The sequence below is a fragment of the Carlito syrichta genome, unplaced genomic scaffold, assembly GCF_000164805.1.
Source record: "Carlito syrichta isolate Samal-C Ts95f unplaced genomic scaffold, Tarsius_syrichta-2.0.1 Scaffold301542, whole genome shotgun sequence".
NCBI classification, from domain to species: domain Eukaryota; kingdom Metazoa; phylum Chordata; class Mammalia; order Primates; family Tarsiidae; genus Carlito; species Carlito syrichta.
Window position 1 is genome coordinate 1,349,896 of NW_007245638.1, and position 20,706 is coordinate 1,370,601.

At 47.7% G+C, this 20,706-nt stretch overlaps 1 protein-coding gene across 1 annotated transcript in view; it reads right to left on the reverse strand.

Moving 5' to 3' along the window:
• SLIT3 (slit guidance ligand 3) overlaps window positions 1-20,706 on the reverse strand; it is a 628,209-nt gene that overhangs the window by 114,349 nt on the left and 493,154 nt on the right. The window contains exons 10-11 of the mRNA XM_008054837.1: window positions 17,601-17,672; window positions 13,454-13,525 (exon numbers count right to left, since the gene is read on the reverse strand). Of these exons, the coding sequence (XP_008053028.1) occupies window positions 13,454-13,525; window positions 17,601-17,672 (144 nt within the window). The remainder of the gene's footprint in view (window positions 1-13,453; window positions 13,526-17,600; window positions 17,673-20,706) is intronic.

Sequence of the window (20,706 nt, forward strand, 5' to 3'; positions counted from 1 at the left end):
CTTCACAGTCTGCTTTAGAACTCAGAGCTTCCAGGAACTGAGAAGAAAAAAAAAATCATATGGTGTAATTGTTTTTAAAGCTTTACTTGATTGATTGAAAGCAATTTGATTCAGAAAACTCCTTAGAGTCATCTATGTATTTTTTTGAGTCAGGGTCTCACTCTGTCACCTAGGCTAGAGTGCAGTGGCATGATCACAGCACATCGCAGCCTTGAACTCCTGGGCTTAAGCAGTCCTCCTGTCTCAGCCTCTTGAGTAGCTGGAACTACAGGTGTATACCACTATGCCTGGCTAATTTTTTTTTAATTTATTTTTTGTAGAGACGAGTTCTCACTATGTTGTCCAGGCTGGTCTTGAATTTCTGGGCTAAAGTGATCTTCCCACCTAGGCCTCCCAAAGTGCTAGGATTACAGGCATGAACCACCACTGCACCTGGTTTTAGAATTTTTTAGATCACTTATCCCATTGGAAAGTTGAAGAAAGATGTAGGCCATCCTTCCAGAAAAAAAGCATCCATGTGTAGGCACATGGACACATGCATGGATTCCATCTTTAAAAAAAATTTTTTTTTTTTAAATAGAGACAAAGCCTTGATATGTTGCCCAGGCTGGTCTCAAACTCCTGGGCTCAAGCAATTCTCCCTCCTCAGCCTCTCAAAGTGCTGGGATGACTGGCATGAGTCACGGTGCCTAGCCTAGGAGTCTATCTCTTTTTTTTTTTTTTTTTTTTGTTGGAGTCTCACTCTGTTGCCCAGACTAGAGTGCAGTGGCCGCTCCCGGCCACCGTAGCCTCGACCTGCTGGGCTCTGGCGATCCTTCCGCCTCAGCCTTCCGAGTAGCTGGAACTACAGGCGCGCGCTACCACGCCTGGCTGATTTATTTATTTATTTATTGTAGAGATGAGGTCTCGCTGCCCAGGCGGGTCTCGAACCTGCGGGCTCAGGCAATCCACTCACCTCAGCCTCCCAAAGGCGTGGAATTACAGGCTGAGCCACCGAGCCCGGCGAATTCTATCTCTTACACACACACAGAGGATGGAGCCCTGTGTGATCTGACCTCTGTCCCTCTACCTGGTCTCACCCTAACCCCACTCCCCGCTGACTCACTGACCTCCAGTCCTACCACTGCCTTTTTCTTCCTCAAATACACCATGCGTGTTTATGCTAGGTCCTCTGAATACCATCCTCTCTTCCAGCAAGGCTGGCTGCTTCTGCTCTGGATCGCTGCTCAGATGGCCCCTCCTTGGAGAAGCCTACCCTGATCGCCTCATCTACAGTGAGATCCCTAACCCCAACACTGTCTCTAATGACCCCCCCCATCTATATGCCTCCTGGCACTCATCTTGATTTGTGATGATAGCATATTTGTTTATTATTTGCCTCCTGGACAAACTAGAAGCTCTACGATGGCACAAGTGACAGCTATTTCACTCCCCCTTTATTCTTCATGCTTATTCCTTATTAAGAAGTATATCCTTTCTCTAGGCAACTGCAGAGGTCTCCTCCTTCAAGGTGACCCCATTGCCCCCAGGTCAGCCTTCCTTTCAGTGGGGAACCCATTCTGCCATTTTTAGCTCTTCAGACCCTCCCCCAGCTCTCCCAAAAGAGCATCACAGGAAGCTGCCTTTTGAGTGGACTTCTGGTCCAGCATAGAGGATGTCATAAAAGCCACAGAGAATTTTCCAGAGTGGGGCTGGCGCATCAAGCAAATTGGGGTCCAAAGAATTTCCTTTCCTGATCCTAGGCTGATTAACTGTGCCCTCGAAACCAGCATAAAACCATTTCTCACTCCTCAAATGAAAGGCGGGCAGGCTGGGCGTGGTGGCTCAGCCTGTAATCCCAGCACTTTGGAAGGCCAAGGCAAGTAGATTGCCTGAGCCTATGGGTTCAAGACCAGCCCGGGCAACCTGGAGAGACCTGTCTCTACAAAAAAAAAAATTGCCGGGTGTGGTAGCGCATGTCTGTAGCTCCGGTTACTTGGAAGGCTGAGGCAGAAGGATCGCTGGAGCCCAGCAGGATCGCTGTAGCCCAGCAGGTTTGTGCCGGCCTGGTTTGCCTCAGGATTCTCTCGACACCAGGACCCAGGGGGACTTCTGCTGGCGAAAGTGGGGCTGCCCAGGGTGCTGAATCATCCGTGCCACCTCTTCCTCACTGCAGGCCCCTCCTCTCCATGGTCCCCTTGAGTGGGCAGGCAGCTGTGCCAGTGACAGGCAGAAGAAGAACTGCCTGTTTAATCTGGCTAATCACGGGCAAGGACCCAAGGGTTCCCCCAGATGTCCTCCTGCCTTGCAATCGGAAGAAAGCTCACGCTGCTAGAATATGTTCTGTGTTTTCCAAAGGGCTTTCCCAACCGTTATTCTCACAGTAACCTGAGCAGATGGGCAGAGCTAGCCTCGAAATTACTGGTGGGAAACTGAGGCTGAGAGTGTGGCAGGCCTGTTTGAGGTCAACCACGTTTCCAGAAAGCATGCTGGAAGTGGTGATGATCATTTAGGCCTCTGGAGGGCTCAGTTTCTTCTTTTTTTTTTTTTTTGGAGTTGAGATCTCGCTCTGATGCCCAGATGGAAATGCAGTGGTACTATATACTGGCTCACTGCAGCCTTGACCTCCAGGGCTCAGGCGATCCTCTAGTCTCAGCCTCTCGAGTAACTGGGTCTACAGGTATATACCATCACATACAGCTAATTAAAAAAACTTTTTTTATAGAGACAAAGTCTTGCTATGTTGCCTGGGTCAGAATTTCTTCTTTATCAATGTCTTATCCACCGCTTCCATCTGTCTCTCCCCTTTACAACATTTCTCCCCCATCCCAAATTTCCTGTGCCTTGTGTATTAAATTTTAGTCAAGGTCACTCCATTTTGAGGACATCTGAAGGAGGATGCAATGGAGCCTAGAAACAGGGACAAAAGGTAGAGGCAGAGGACCTAGAGGGGCTAAGCAGCCAGGGCTCAGGAATAAATCATTCATACACACAGTGTTTTAGTTTTTTTTTTTTTTTAAGTATACAGTAAGTGATTTGTCCAAATCTTGATATTCAGGGCTTTCTGAGTGCATCAGCTTGCCAGGAACTTTTGAAATATTCATTAGCAACCAGGTCAGAGGTACCTATCTAATTGCCTGAGGATAGGATCCTCCTTGCAACATACTGCAACATTCTGTATGCAAATCTGTTCATTCAGCCATTTTAAAAGTTGGGAAATCACACACACACACACACACACACACACACACACACACACACACACACACACACCCAAGTATCTGCTTTCTATTGGAAAAAAATTTTTAGACGCTCTGGTAACACTGGGTCCACTGGAGGAAGCCATGTGGTGGCTGCCCCCTTCAGAGAGATCATATGCTCTCTGTTTGCCACAGTCCTCACTACTCCCTATTGTGTACTTTTCACTAGTTTGACTTTTCTTGCCTGAGTAGGCATTTAGATTTGAGATACCAGTGCAGATTCAATAATCCAATTGCAGTACTTGCTTCTGAAGAGAGTCAGACACTGGACAAAGAGGATGGCCATGGTAACAGAGAAGTGACAACTCTGGTCTGCCTTCAAAGGGTACAAACTGAATGCCACCCTGGAACCCTTCTTATCCATCAGGACTAGCCAGACTCCTTTTTCTCATCCAGATGCTTCCTTGTTTGCTATTACTCCTAGATCTCTCAGCATGGGATGTTATTTCAAAGACATAAGGTATCAAAACCACCCAGGCTGGCAGAATTACCAGGCAAAGACAGCCCAAGGTACTGAGCTCAGGAAGCACGGTGCAAACAAAAACACAAAAGGGCAGAGTCTCTGGGTCCCTCATTTCCCCCCAGGATGCTTGGATCCCATGGGCAAGGCACAGAAGTACAGGGAGAGTTAACATTAAGTTGCTTATCCAGAATGAGATGCCAAGGACAGCCTCACGGGTCCCAGTGTCAGCAAGATCTAATGGCCTGGCCCTCTGCTCTTTCTCCTTTGAGAAGGCGTTGGCAGCTACTCAGCTCAGCCAGCTTCTATGAACAGACCTCTGAGCTACCTGGTACATGGACAAGAGTTGGGGGGTGGGGGTGGGACTAAAAAAAACCCCATCACATTATGGAGCAAGTAGAGAGTAAACAACTATCTGAAATGGGGTTTAGCAGTTCTGTAAGAAATCTGGAACACAGGCTGAATGTGATGGCTTATGCCTGTAATCCTAGAACTTTGAGAGGCCGAAGCTGGAGGATTGCTTGAGCCCAGGAGTTCCAGACCAGCTTATGCAACACAGTGTTACCTTGTCTCTACAAAAAAAAATTTAAAAATTAGCCAGGCATGGTGGTGCATACCTGAAGTCCCAGCTACTCAGGAGGCTGAGGTGAAAGGATTGTCTGAGCACAGGAGGTTAAGGCTGCAGTGTGCTATGATTGTGCCACTGCACTCCAGCCTGGGCAACAGAGTGAGATCCTGACCAAAAAAATTCCCCAACACAGGCCTTCCTTTTTCACTGGAGGGACTGATTCCCCCTCTTTGGGGCAGAGACTCTGTCACCCTCTTTGAGGAACAGTAGTGAGCTGCTGTGTGACATGGTAATAATGATGTAGCATCCTCTCTAAAGATAACACGTTTATGTGCAGGCCCAGGCCAAGCATTTACCAGAGTACTTTTCATGTTGCCTTCAAGGAAACGCTATGTCGATCTTCAATTTTCCAAAGAGGAGTCTGAGGTTTAGACTGGTGACAAACTTGACCAAGGTCTCCCAGTAGTAAGGGAACCTCCAGCCTGTCTCACTCCAAAACTCATATCTTATCCCCTATGTAAAGTTCATGTTCTCTCTTCCATCTTCCCCTACATCTGGGGATTGGCTACTTTTGCCAGCCATAGAATGTCCCTGGGTACACTTCAGGTAGATACTTCCGGTTGGGTCTGGGAGATGCTGCTTGCATCTTGGGAGTGTGGAGACATCAGAAATCCTGCTGGCTCTCAGGGAGGAGTGTCAGTCTGGGATGCTGACCAAGCCTTCACGGCACAGGGGGCAGGTTCTTCCCCAAGTGCCTTGCGCCTGCACAAGGCAGGGCTTCCTTTTCCACCTGCAGGATGGCTGACTCAGTGCTGATGTGGGAGCTGGTGGGCTTGGCTCTGTGTACCCTCACCCTGAATTGTTCCTGTACTCTGGGCAGGCCAGGGGACAACAGTGAGACAGAGACAATAGCAAGCACACACAGGTGGGATGTCCCAGCTTGCCTCATTTGAGAGGATGCCTGGTGCTCACACTGAACACTCTGCCGTCCCAGCTAGACCTAGCCTGACCTCCTGTTGGATCCTGAGAGTAAGGCAGGTGGGGACATATCATGTTCATCAATATTTCTCCAGAAGCAGATCCAACTATCTTTTGGGGTCACCTCCTCCTGGACCTATGTCCCCAAAGAGCTCTGAGGTCATATAAGTAAAAAGAGGGGCTGAAACGATCAGACTAGGTGAACTGCAGGGACCCCATGACCTCACAGATAATGTGTGCAAAACATTTCCCATGGCCAGGCACTTGCCAAGCACCTCACAAATATGGACTCATTTAATTCCTCTTGACCCAGGTGACACTTCTGGGACTCAGAGAGCTTAAATAACTTGAACCAAAATCCCACAACTGGTAAGTGATCAGTTAATATTTTTTTGTTTTTTTGAGCCTTACCAGAGTCTCACTCTGTCACTTAGGCTGGAGGGCAGTGACACAATCATGGTTCACCGTAGCCTTGACCTCCTGCATTCCTCCCACCTCAGTTTCCCAAGTATCTGGGACTCCAGGCACATACCACTTCACCCAGCTAACTTTTTTTTTGGTAGGAATGAGGTCTTGCTATGCCTACGTTGGTCTTGAACTCTTGTGCGTAAGAGATTCTCTCATCTCAGCCTCCCAAAATGCTGGGATTACAGCATGAGCCCCCATATCTGTTTAGGTGATTACTATTTGGACCTACTCTACTGTAGTGCAAAGACTTTGCTCCTAGCCACTATTTCCCTGAGACCCAGTCCTCTCTCACTAAGGGACAGAGCAAGTCACGTGATGCTTATGGGAGAAGGTAGAGACACCACTCCTATCAAATCAACAATGATTTTACCAGAAAGCAAAACAAACAGAGCTGTGCTCCTGTCAGAGCAAATTAAGGAGAGCAGCCCATTCGAGAGAGTGAGTCCCTGTATGGTCCTTTCTGAATGAGTCTCCAAGTGTGAGTCCTATGGGGCCCCTGCCACCCCTTCTCGGATCACTTTCGGCTGCCACATATATTCTATGTCAAGAGGTATTATCACTCAGTCCACTGACTAACCAACATAACTGTGAGGCTGGGGACAATCCTTCAGGAAAAGCCAGGCAGGACACAGAAGGCGCCAAGAGCCATAAGGCTGGAGTTGAAGGGAAAAGAGAAATGTTGGGGCTCGGGGGGTCTCACGACTCAAGTCCTTCTGCAAGGGGACTGGGACTCCCTGCAGAAAAATCTGGGTATTCTCTCCAGTAGCAACTTGTGGCTTCATTCATTCAGGGTTCAGGTAGCATGAGAGGATGCCCCTGAGGTGGAGAATGGAGAATAAGGTCCATTCTGACCCATAAAGGGACCCACCATGTCCGACTTCCCCAAAAAGGCCAATGGGGCAGAAGACCCCTGAGCCTCCCACTAGCTGCAGCCCTTGCTCAGATCCACTCCTCAGTGAAATGTCCCTAAGGTCCACGGGCCTTTGCTGAAGGGTTTGGAAAACACAGACATCTGGAGCCAGGCTGAATGATCAATTGCATCAAAATCACCTTGGCAACTCCAGCAGTTCACACGGTGATTCGTGGCCCTGAGCTATCATTTACAGTCTTCACTCCCAGCCACGGGTCTGTGGAAGATGCCTGCGATGTTACTCTTCACACTTATGTGGTATGTATCTGGAAGTGCCGAAAGCATATTCCAAGTCACCAAGAAAAGCATAGTGGTCCCTTCCAGGAGAACGGCCAAAGCAATTACAGGAAGGACCGTGGGATAGAAATATGGGTCCAGGCTCCAGCCAAGAGGTTGCTTTGTGAACCTCCTTCTCCTGAAATGGGACTGGTAAGTCGGTTTCTACTCCACTTGGATGCAGATACATGGGGGAGAAAGATGGCAACTACTGCCATCTGGAATAACCCTTTCTCTGGATCCTCCAGTAGGAGAATAATTTTTTAAAAGTGGGTTAAAAACGCTCTGTGTTATTGAAAAAAAGTGCTCTGTGTGTCCTTGGAAGTAATTACCCCATTACACATCAGCATGAACTATTAGTGAGGACTAATTAGGGGAGCTATTCTGGACTCCCGATTAACCTGTAGGATACAGTCAACTCTTCCTCACTAATACACCTTTCTTCCATTATTATTATTATTATTATTATTATTATTATTATTATTATTATTATTGAGTAGGAGGCTCACTCTGTTGCCCAGTGGCATACTCATGGATACTGCAGCCTTGACTTGCTGGGCTCAGGAGATCCTTCTGCCTCAGCCTTCCAAGTGGCTGGAACCACAGGCATGTGCCACGTCACCCAGTTAATTTTTTAATTTATTATAGAGATGAGGTCTTGTCAAGCTGCCCAGGTTGGCCTTGAACCCCTAGGCTCAGGCAATCCTCTTGCCTCTGCCTCCCAAAGTGCTGGGATTATAGGTGTGAGGCACTGCGTAAGGCTGTTATTATTTTTGAGTCAAGGTCTCACTCTGTTGCCCAGACTGGAGTGTAGTGGCATGCTCATGGCTGCCGCAGCCTTGACCTGCTAGTAGGCTCAGTTGATCTTTCTGCCTCAGCTTCCCAAAGCTGGGACTATAGGTGTGAGCTATCATGTCTGGCCAAGTAAAAAAAAAAATTTTTTTTAATAGAAAAGAGGTGTCCCGATGTTGCCTAGGCTGGTCTCAAACACCTGACCTCAAGCAATTCTCCCACCTTGGCCTCCCAAAGTGCTGCAATTATAGGCATGAGCCACTGCGCCCAGCTCCTTCCTTTTTATTTCTCTAGAATTAACTTTTTGTCATACTGAATTTCTTTATCCACTGATTGTTATAAGGACTGCTCCCTTACCTTAGAACATTATACTCTCATCCTTTCCCTATGAAATATTGGGGTTAATTTTGACCTTCAGAAACCTACTGAGGCTGGATGTGGGGAGAAACTTGTGAAGGTGCCACGACATCGAGGAAGACTGACCCTGTCCAGAATCTTTGTGCTTGTGAAGAGGTGCTCTAGGCCACATCACTCTAAACACTCACACAAGGAAACAGGAAGAACCTCCAAGTCCCAACTAGGGGTAAAGATGGCTCTTCCCTTCTCTCCCAATAGTGACTGCACAGCTCATCATGGCCTGTGGGTTGTCATGGTGATTCCTGACATGTGCACGCATCAACGCCATCAGGTGGCCTCTCTGAAAAACAAGACCTCCTTCTACTCCAGACACAAGGAGGGCCCTAGGAACAGGGTGCAAGCAAATGAGTTTTCCTAAAGGAACCAGAGGAAAGCTGAGATTCTGAGAGACCAGAGAGTGAGAACTATTATCTGGTTGCCAGGACATCAAGTGACCTCACTTTCTATGGCAGGGCTTACCCCTCCCTTCCCCCACGACTGCTAGGGTGGTTGCTGTCCTATCTGATTGCTACCTGGTTACTAACCAGTCCTTTAAAAGGGATGAACCCTTCACCCAACAACCAAGCATGGAATGATTCCAAAATTTGCATCTCCCCAAGGGCTTTCCTTAGGAAGCTCCAGGTACACAAGAGAGGGTAGACCTCTGCCCTCAGAATGCATTGCCAAGTCTGTCTGCTTCGACTGCTGGAGAGAATTTTCCTCGATCCTCCTTGACAGCGTCTCTAAACACAAGCATACCCTCTAATAGGGTTTAGAGCAAATGTTAGTGGGGTAGTGGTACGAACTAGAGAAAAGTTCTACACACTTACACTGAGGCATAACAAGAAGAGCTAGTTAATAGCTCAGCAGCACCTTCTTCTTGGCTTGAGCCAGTGAGGAATTCTTGCTCTGTATATCACAGAACTGGCTTTGAAGACCTGCCTGTGGCTGGGTGAAGCAGAAGTTTCTGGAAGGATGTGCTATGGCCAAGGGCACAGACTCCAGAGTCAATCTGCCCAGGTTCCAATTCTGGCTGTATCACTCACATGCTGAGGACAAGGGCCAAGTCGTGTAACCCTCAGTTTTCCCATCTGTAAAATGGGCCTTTCAGCAATACCTTCCTCTTAGCATTGCTGTAACAATTAAATGAGATGATGCATGTGAAACTGCTTAGTAGTTTCAGGTCCCGAAGGGTATTAGGTATTCAATAAATGTGAGCTGCTATTATTAGCGGCAGTAGTAAGTAGTTCTTGTGAAACAGCTGGCAGGGGCCAGTGAGCTAAAGGCAGTGACGTTTTGCTCACTGCTTTGTAATTGACATGTTGCTTGGCAAACTCCAAGAGCCTCAAATGGTCTTGTCTGCCTTCCAAGAAAATTAAACAACAGGTGCCTGAGTTGTCTTAACTTATTCCAGCCTGAATGCACTCTGGTTTGGTTTAAGACCTCCTGGAGCCAGTTTGAAAGCTTCCACCTCAAATGACTGCTCTCCCCACTTGAGCAACTTTCCTATGCATGGCACACAATCGATGAACACTAAATGAATGCTCCTTATTCCCTGGGGGGAGCTGTAACTGCGCAGCTTGTAGTAGTCCATCAGAGGAGGAAGAGACAGCCCTAGCTAGACGCTGACTGCCTTGCCAGATTTGGGGAGAATGGTGTTCTGAGCTATAAGGCGAGGGATCTGGGCACATCAACTGGCTATCCATGCAGGATTGCCATCCCTACAGACTTCCCAGGAGCCCATGAGCCTGGGTGACAGGGAATGGAGAAAAGGACAGGTCACTCCTCTGGTAATTCAGCTGCTCTCATTCCTGGAGCTGGTGGCATGTGCCTGGTTCTGTTCTCAACTTGGGCTCTGAGATCCCTCCATGTGGGATATTTCAATTCTAAACACACTTCCTAGTGTACAAATGGGCACCTAACTCACTTCCCAGCAGCCAGTTTTAAGGAGGAAGGCTGAAAGACCTTGCATTCCCCAAAGACCATAAGAGTTGCTAGTAATAAACTGTGAATGGGTGTTTGTACAATGAATGGCTGTAGGAACCGAACCTATGTAGGCTTAATTACCTGGAGACACACTAGCTATTCTCAGACATCTAAAGACAATGATAGCAGACTTTTCTGTCTCCCAGAAGCCATCACTGAGGTTTAATACAAGAAAGAGCTTTCAGTGCTGGATGCCTTGGAAATCCCATGCCAACAATCCTAGCACTTTGGAAGTCCAAGGTGGGAGAATCACCTAAGGCCAGGACTTTGAACCCAATGTGGGCAATACAGCAAGATCCTGTTTTTGCAACAACAACAACAAAAAAAAAAATTAAAGAAATTTGCTGGGTGTAATGGCATGTGCCTATAGTCCCAGCTACTCAGGAGGCTGAGATGGGAGGATCACCTGAGCCCAGGAGTTTGAGGCTACAGTGAGCTACGATCATGCCACTGCACTCCAGCCTGGGCACCAGAGCAAGACTCTGTCTGTAAAATAAATAAGTAAAAATAAACAAATAAATACATTTTCTAACCTTCTAACCATGCAGTGAGTACTTATCACAGAAACCACTAGCAAATGAGTTACAAGAGGATTTGTCAGAAAGTGCATGGAAGAGATCCCGCCTGAACCTGAACCTCAGACTGTGCTTGGAACCCCAAGATTCCTTTGAACTCTAAGATTTTGGAACTTAAACTAATGGAGGTAACTCCTGAGAGGTCCAGGGCATCATGTTCAGGACTGCTGAAGCTTGTACTTGTAGACCCATTTCTGCAGCCTCTGAGATGCTCTGAGATATTTGACCAAGAATGGCCAAGGGTCTTGACCATTTGCCCCAAGGAACATGCCAAGAAAACGACCTGAGGGCTGGCTGGGTACATACTGGACTGGGAAGATTGGTGGACTGGCCGAAAAGTCCAGAGACATGTGGGAGGAGGGGGAGCAGCCAGTCTAATCCACCACAGTGTTCCTACTTTATGAGTGGTGACATGGCAAGTGCCAGAAAGGAAACGTCCAGGACCACTCTGTGTCACAGAGACAGCACAGCTTTGGGACATACCGATAATTCCAGAGATGGAGTGAGAAGGAAAAAACACATGCCTTTCACAAAAAGTCTTTGAGTTAAAGGAGAGGAAATTACCCAGACAATCAGGGTATTTTAATCAGAGCCTTCTTATCAGAGTGTCTCCAGTCTAACAGGGAGAAATCCAATCTACAGCAGGCCCAGCGCTAAATGAGATCTGATCAGAGCTTGCTTCTAACCGCCCAACGGCAGGTCAGAGCCCAATGACGGCTGCTCCAGCTCTGTTTGCTGGTTCTTTCTGGAAAGCAAGCCTGCTATAGTTGTGTCAACTCTTGGTCTCGAGAGAGGGGAGATGTCTTCACCCCAGTCATTCAATTTCATCTGCTCAGAAGAGTGATATTGAACTGGAGTTGCCTTCCCAGCCCACACAAAGTCCTGCTAGTTCTAGTAACCTCATGTCTGCCTTCAGCTTGGAGCCGGATACCTCTATCTTTTAAAAAAATGCATTATGGAATCTTTGATACAAGCCATGTACTGTGCTAGGCCCTTTGATGCAAGGACAGTGTCCTTTCCACGTGCTAACACACAGGTTATAAAAGGACATTCACCCCAGCCTCGTGGAATGCAACACCCCCAGATCCACTGCAAGGTGGATGCTATTGTTACCCTTCATTCGGGGGATTAATAGCCACAGTTAACTAGCCATATGACGGTGGTTATAACTTACAGTTTCTTTGCTACGAGCAGAGAACACCATCTGTGAAACACCCAGCTCTCTGCAGAGCCCTGGTCTGTCATTCTAACAAACAGCCTAAGAAGCCCACAGAGGGCTGGGACCTTTGAACACAGGCCCACACGGACACACATGGAGTGAGACACATGTGGCGATAGAGACAGGGGGAGATGCCAAGAAAAAGATCGGGATTGTCCTCTCTCCTGTTCGCAGCTTCACCAAAACAAGCCTGTCTACTGGGTCTGCTGCCTGGAAACTCACTGCCCCCCCCCCCATGAATCACATCGTTGTGTTGTTCTGGGAGAATCTGTCCAGGGCTGTGTCTTATAGGACAGGGAAGGGGAGAGAGGACACGTGGGAGAAGGAAGGGCTGGAGGAAAGGTCTTGCTTCCTGTTTTCTGAAGAGTCCTCAGAGGTCAAGAATGTAGGATATGCTGCCTATTGTCCTCTTTCCCTCTTTATTCCTGTGTCTCCCACTCATTTGGAGACCCAGTTTGACCCCCTGGCCTGCAAACCCACACTGTGGCTCCTCTTAACTGCACAAGAGAGGCAGAGAGGCCCCCTTCCTCACTGTCCGTCACTTGGTGGTGATTTTAAAAAGACATTTACACACACACACTCATCTGCACACCTCTGTGAACATACACTGAGTGGTAGTCAGAGGGCTGGGAGTCTTCTGAATAGCAGGACCAGATAGGTTCTACTCCAGTTTCCACACCTATTCTGTTGTGTGACTAAGGGAGAGTCATTTACGTCTTTGAGACTTGCTATTCTCTATTCTCACAGGATACTCAAGATCAGTTTCTAATACCAGCAGGAATTGTGACAGTCACAGAGCAGCCATGGCCACTCATGTATACACACACACACAAACACGCTCCCACAGTGCATGTGTGTAGATGCCATAGTTGCCTAATCACAACCCAGAGATGATTCTCCTCCAATCACAAAATCCTAAGATATACTAGGAGCTAAGTTCCTTTTCCTCCTTCTCCACATCAGAGTTCAATTATCTTCTTCAAACACTTAAGCTCAAATGACCAGAATGAAATAAATGCAAACAAATTATCCCAGAGCTTAACATTCCAGGCAACAACTCTGCCTTTAAATTAAGTAAACACTCCCCCTCAGCCATCTCTTACCCAGATAGAGTCACATTGGTGACTGATTATGTGGCTCTCCAATTATGTCACCTCCCACTTCTTCAAGGTCACATTTGTCTATCAGCTGCACTGTTTCAGCTTTAAGATTGACATTGGCATGGGAATGTTTTAGTTCCCTAAATTCTCAGTATACTCATGCAAGGTATTTCCCCTCTGGTAGGATTAAACTTTTCCCCTAATTCCTAGCCCCAAACCTGTGCTGAGTAATTCATGCCTGGGCCAGGGTCCTGAGCTGTATCATTTGGGTTTGTGTACCCTGACCTTGGCCTTCCTCTGCCGGCTCCCCAGCTCTCCTTCCACAAAAAAAGAGGTGATGACGGAGGTGAGGGGTGGAAAGCTCTGATTTTTCTTTTTGGAGCGCATAAAGTCAAAAGAACTCTCCAAAGCATGGCTCAAAGTTTTTAAAGGTGGGCACCTGCCAACAATCCCAGAGACACAAATAGTAACAAGGTTCCTACTCACAGCAGCTGCAGAGACACCAGCCCGTCAAACAGTCCCTTGGGGATCTCGGTGATCTTGTTCCCATAGAGCACCCTGGAAGAGAGCAGACAAGGCAGCAGTCACCGCGGGTGTGAGGCCACCGCAACCCATTCACCCAGGAGGTCGCCTTGGCCAATTCTGGGCGTGGGCTTCCTTCCCTGGCCCGCCTTGTCCCTTGTCTGCTTCCATGAAACAGAGAGGCAGGGGCTGGAGGGCAGGCAGTCCAGGAGGGAGGAGAGACAGGCACTGTCCTGCTCTACTCCCAGGCAGTCCAGTCTGGTACATAATCCTCAACAGGAAGAAGCAGTCCCTTTGTGGTGTCTCCCAGAGCTGTCAACATGACTCACACCCGGGCAATAAATACACCGTGTGGGAGGCTGGCCCTGTGTCTTCAATGGCTATTGATCAGGTGGAGACCAGCCTATAGGACGTTTCCTTTTAATATCCTATTGCATCTTAGAAATTCCTGAGCTGAGCCCTTTTATCATCCATCTTGATGGGGCTTTGGGTATCTGGGGTTCTCTCCAGCTGGCTCAGGGACTGCTGAGTCAAGGCCTGGCTCTCAGGAGTCATGGCAGCTTTTACCTTCCTCCTGCTTTTTGTATCCCTGGAGTTCCAGAAGTCCAGGAACTTGGGTCCTTTCACCCCTCTCTCTTCCAGGCCCACAATGTCCCTCCCACGGGTGTCTCCTATTCATGGGCCTCTTCTTTTGGCCTCTTGTGAGGCCTGAGGAAGATGTCCACAGGGTCCCCCGCTCCAGCCTAGCACCCGGTGGGTCTCCGGGTCGACCCTGTTGATCCTCAGAACAGGACTGGGGATGATCTCCTGGACTCTCTCTGCCTCTTCCACAACACGGACTCTGCAGTCTCTCTGCTCCAGCCTCCTCTGTGACTATCTGATCTAGGGAGGGCTTGGCTGTGGTTTTTCCAAGTTGCCTCTCGAGCCCTGAAGTGCACTGAATGAATGCGATATTCAATTCTCACTTGGATCTCAAATCTGGGCTGTTATCCTTCTTTCAGGAGACAAAAATTAGGATGCGGAAATGGTAAATGGGAACGATAAACCAAACCCCCTATATCCAGACACCACTGGGAGTGAAGAGCGACAGTCTCCGTCAGCCCGCGGGCGTGTTTCATTAATGTTTCAGCAAATTAATGACTAAATAAAAGTCAGCATGATGGCTCAGGCTCACATTTGTAATTCCTATTAATGCCCCACTGCTCACGGTGCCAAATGTAGTAATGTCACTGTCGGACCATCTTGGCGGATGTCAGGACTTCTAGCGTAACGGAGGTTGGCGGGGAACAGGGCTGGGGTGGGGACCATGGGGCAGAGGGGTCCTCACACCACCTGTCACACCTCAGTACGGGATGTCTCTGAGTCTAGCTATGTCGAAACCACTCTCTAGCAGGCTCCTCTGCCCATGGGCCCACTGGGGACATCTGAGTATAGACCTGTCTGGCTTCCCACCCCGAATCTTGCCTTGACTACTTCCTCCCTGGCTTTCGGGTCTGAGCTCAAGCATCTCTTCCTTGGGAGACTTTTCCTCAATGTCTCCATTCATATTTTGCACTACCTGTTATCCTATTTTTATTCCTTCATATCACCTATCTTTAGGTCACATTACCCTAGTTATTTATTTTTGAGTTGAGGTCTCACTTTGTCGCCCAGGCTGGTGGGCAGTGGCATGATCACAGCTCACTGTAGCCTCAACCTCCTGAGCTTAGAGTGGTCCTCCTCTCTCAGCCTCCCAAGTATCTGGGACTAAGGCATGTACTACCATGCCTGACCAATTTTTAAGTTTTTATAGAGAAGAGGTCTTGCTATGTTGCTCAGGCTGGCCTTGAGCTTCTGGGCTCAAGCAATCCTCTCGTCTTGGTTTTCCAAAGTGCTTGGATTAGAGGTATAAAGATAAACCCACCTCAGCTCCTTTGAGTGTAGGCTCCATGAGTGTGGCAATATCATGTGGCTTGCTCATGGCTGGGTCTCTAGACCATAACCATGATGAGACCCCAGACATTCCTAGATCTTTAGGCCCTAGAACAGGACCTAGCAAAATAAATATTCATTGGATGAGTGAATGAATAAAGAGGTAAGTAAGTAGGTAAAGGCTCTCCAGTCCTTTACCTTGGCCATGCCTGAGCTGGCACCGGATGTGTTTATGTTCAAGTGTAAACTCCCTGAGGCCAAGGGTCTAGTCTGTTCAGTTCACTGCCATATTCTCAGTGTATATAATACTGCCCAGTACACAGTAGGCATCTACTGAATGGTGAATAAGTAAATCAGGGGTGAGAGATGTTTCATGTAAACAATGCCTACATGGAGTTTGGAATGGGTAAACGGCATGCCAGTTTCATGTTTGGCAACCAGAGTTTGGATTTCTTTTCCTGAAAGACAGAAAGCATCTCACTGTCCTCAAACTGGTCCCAAATCCCAGCCGAGGGGAATGACAAGGGGAATGAGAGGGTGTGGGGGTAGAGGTAGGATCCTGATGGCAGACGGCCCCTCTCCTTTCTCTGTGATCTTCAGCACAATAAGCAGACACTAATCTCACACACAAGCCTGTCTTTGATAGCCTGGCCAGATGTTCTGTTCGATAAATGAAACTAATTTACTCTGCAAGCAGCAGGCAACAGCTGAATCAGAGACTTCCCTGTCCTCAGCCTCTTCCCAGTGGAATGGGGCCAGGTGGGGGAAAAATGTGCATCTTGTTACCTGCCCACTCATAAATTAGGCAAACAGGTTGCAGAGAGAGGCAGAATAGACAGACTGATCAAGAGTGTGGGCTCTGAAGCCCATATGGGTCCAAATCTTGCCTTTCCCACTTGTCCCTGCAGACTCTAGGAGAAGTTACACTTATTTATTCAACAAGATTTTCTTTTTGGCATATCAACTATGTGCCAGGTATGGTCTGAGGTAGCAGGGTTACATCCAGGGACAAAACACATAAAAATCCCCATCTCTGTGGAGCTTAGGTTACCCAGTTTTTTCAACTGGCAAAGAGAGATGACAACAGATTTTATATTTTGGGTTGTTGTGAAGATTAAGCCCCCAAGACTCCCAGAACAGTACTTAGTACACAGTTAGTGCTCAGTAGAAGCTGTCAATTATTTTCCTACTGTAAGTAGGATCGTCACTGGATGTGGTAAATAGGAAAGGTATCACTCCCCATTTGCCTGAACGAAAACATGTCTAGAAGGCTCAAGTGACTTCCCTATGCAACATAGTGAGTCACTGACAGAATCAGGACAAAATTCTACACCTTTCTGCCCCCATGGGTTCTGACACTCTTAGTGGGCAAGGCTTTGGTCCCACCCAGTGGGCTGCCTAAGGGTTTCAAAGTCAAAGAGAAGGAGGGTTACAGGACAGGGCTGGATAGTTTCTTGGAACAACAGCCATGAGGTTGGTCTGAATAAAAAGCCTGCAATCAGTGGGGTGCGGTGGCTCACACCTGTTATCCCAGCTCTTTGGGAGGCAGAGGTGAGAGGATTGCCTGAGCCCAGGGATTTGAGACCAGCCTGGGCAACATGGTGAGCCCACATCTCTACAGTAAATCAAAAAATTAGCCAGGTGTGGGGGTGCACCCCTGTAGTTCCAGCAACTTGGGTGGCTGAGGTGGAAGGATTACCTAAGCCCAGCAGGTCAAGGTTGCAGTAGCTGTGAGTGTGCCACTGTATTCCAGCCTGGGCAACAGAGTGAGACTCCTACTTTAAAAAAAAGTCTGAAAATCAGTGGAAAAAATGAGTTCCTTGCTTGGCAAGGGCAATAAAGGGTGTGGGGGGGGGCAGTGGTCACATCAGTAATAAACATGTACTATAGTACTTATGTTCTCTCTAGAGACAGTGCTGTCATGGCATGTGGGGTGGCAGGGGAGGGGAGGGTAGAGGAGAAGATGCATTCGAATTAGAAGTCAATAACTGCAAAAGCTGCTCAGCACTTAATCAATAAAAATAATGCATTTGGGTTGTAGAAATATTCCCCAAGATCAATTTCCCCTGAAGAAATATTTGTTTCTTTTACCAGGTTGCCACAAGTGTGTAAGGGAACATAAAGTCTTGATAAACACCTTCTGAAAAATATAGCCACATCCCTCTTCCCTCCCTCCAGCCCCCATCCCAGCCCCACTTACAGCGATGTGAGTGATTTCAGACCCTGGAAGGCATCTGGAGCGATATCTGATATCTGATTCTTGCTGATGTCTCTGAAAACAGGAATGGGAGTCTGAGAATATGGCTCAGGTGTGACAATGGTCATTCCTAGGCGTGAACCAAGTATTTCAGGCATTTCGAATGGCAAGCATTAATCAATCAATCATGTATTTATTTATCGTACAGGAGAAGGAGCTTAAAGAGCCTTCAGTGGTTCATGATCAAGCTCACTACATGTGTATCACTCTTCTTGGTTTTCAAAGAATACTTACACGCAGTACCTTGACTTGTTCATGAGACCATGACTACATGAGCCTTCACTGTGTAGGCAGACAACTGAGTCTAATTAAATTATGGCTTTGACTTACATCTTACGATCAAGCTATTAATGGCATGGATGAAGCAGGAAGTGGCCTCACCCAACTGACTATAGGCCAGGGTTCCTTTAAGCATCATCTTCCTCACGTCCCAGCAAATGCTAGTTTTTCTCCCAAGAGTCCTGAGTCATTTCACCTCTCCAGTGACTTTTCCTCCCTGACCTGAAAGGAGACTGTGAGCAGTGACTTAAGTCTCTGTCTGGTTCAGTGCATCCTCTAGGTTGTGTGATGTAACCACATCATGGGATTCTCAAGGGGCACCTTTGAGATGTGGGCTTGTTGCTGACTGCCAGTGAGCTCCTCATGTGGGAGCAAGCCCATGGCATGAGAATGTCCTGGCTTTGGATAATGTGAGCAGCAGCAATGCTGTAGCCCAGGAGGATTCCACAAACACCAGGTCTGAGGCAGCTGATCTGGCCTCGATGGTGCAGAGGGATCCTCAGTGACACTGGTTCCTTCCCAGAGGCCCTGGGGCTGTCTGCCTACTAGCAACCCAGTGACTTCTGAGAACCTGGCCAGGGCTCTTGCTAATGACCCTTCACTAAGGGGGAATTCTTTCTCTCTCAGAGTCATTAGCTCAAGGATGGCCTCTGGGCTCCTGTCACTGAAGGAGAGAGGCTCCAATTTCCTGCGACAACAAACCTCTCTGGTTCTTTTTCTTTAACAAAATAAATCAATGAGTCTTTGCTTTTGTTCAGGAGAGGGAAAGCTGGGGTCTTGGAGGGTCAACAAGGGGGAGAGAGAGAATATGGAGAAAAAAGCACATCTAAGCAGTTTCTTAAGCAATTGCCTCCAGCAAGGCCAGACATTGTAGCCTCCCAGCCTCTTAAGCGCATGCAATGGGAATCTCCTTGGGTCTGTTTCCTTCCTTCTTCTAGTGGACTTCAAAAGGATCATGCTACAACCTTTACCTGGGCCTCTGCTCCTCCACCTCAGCCCCTAAAGTCTGCACTCTGAAAGATACTTCATAGGTTCAGGCTTCTTCGGCACAGCTGTCTAGTTTATCCCTTTAGCTGGCGAAGTCGCCTCTAACAAATCCACAGATTGTGCTTGCAAACTTGTCAGCTTACACCAGGCTTTTTTTCAGCGCTCCGTTTTTGTATAAGGGTCTTAACAAGCAAATACCCTGGATTAGCCTAATCTTGCTCACCCTCAGTGTGACTGCCTAGGCAAGGCATTTCAGGCTAGCGTGCAGATCTGTTCAGACCTGGCTGGCGGGAGGGTCTATTTTGTCCCTCTGGCATGCAAGAAGAAGTCCTGTGACCAGCGGAAGGTCTACATGCAGCAGCTCTGTGAGGGTAAATGGGCTTTTGTCCACAAATGGACTTTTAAGCCCAGCCCTCCCTATTGTATGGTGTGTGACGCCTTGTGGTTTGGAGGTGGTGGAGTGTGGGAATTGGAGAAGTGATAGTTTAGCTGGGAATTGACCTTGGTGGTCACTGGGTTTTTTTGGAATTTTAAGGATTGCATGTATATATATGTGTGTATGATGTACAACACGATGTTTTGAAATATGTATTCATTGTGGAACGGCTAAAATTAAGCTATTTAATGTATGCATAACCTCACATACTCATCATTTATTTGCAGTGAGAACATTTAAAATCTAAATCTACTCAATAACAATTTTCAAGTATACAGTATGTTGTTATTGACTATAATCACCGTGTTGTGCAAGAGATCTCTTGAACTTATTTCTCCTAACTGAAGTTTTGTATCCTCTGACCAAGCTCTCTAACCCTCATCCCCATCCACAACAGCACCTGATAACCTCTATTATGCTCTCTGCTTCTATGAGTTGACTTTTCAAGATTCCATGTATAAATGAGATCATTTGGCAAACTTTGCCTTGATTCTCCACATCCTGGCCTCAAGCGATCCTCCCACCTCAGTCTCCCAAAATGCTGGGATTACCGGTGTGAGCCACTGCACCCAGCTCTTTGTTTTAATTCTAAATGCTGCAGGGAGGAAACAGTAGCCCTGATAGGTGAATCACAAGTGACTTGACATGGCTATTTGGGTACAGAATGGGCATCTCAGGTCTCCCGACTCTCAGCTCAAGGTCCTTTCTGCTGGATTCCTGTGACAGATGCAGAACACAGTAGTGCTGAACAGGAAGGCAGACCAGGGAAGGCTTCAGCTACTCACTGACCTCCATGCTCAACCCCCTCCCAATCCACAGTGGCTGGTCCTACAACCTACTCTGGGCATTGGGGTCACTCTCAACCAGTGGTTCCCAAATTTCTCAAGGATGCTGATCAAAAAACACCCACAGAGAGTATAATTTTCAGGCTGGGGGTTGGAGGGAGTCTAAAAATCTGCATATTGGAAAAATCTCTGGGTGATTCCCATGCAGGTGGCCCTGGGTCATGATGTTTTAGAATCTGGTCAGTCTCAGACCCACCTCAGTCCTCTGGGGCTTATACACTGGACGAGCAAGAAGGGATAGCTTTTTCCGACTGTTTGGAATAGAGGTGGCAAATTCAAGTGCCTGCAAGGGTCATGCAGGGAATAGAAGTATGAGACACCAGGAAGTCCTGGAGCCCGTAGAAAACTGCTCTGCCTAACAGCATGCAAAGTAAAAGAATTCTTAACACACCATTCTGTCAGGCACAGATTTGGTCCTTGGGTGTGGGTGCTACTGGTTAACCAGCCCTGAAAGATGGAGGGGCTGTCTCCAGTGCCGTCTACACTCCCCCAAATGGCTTTT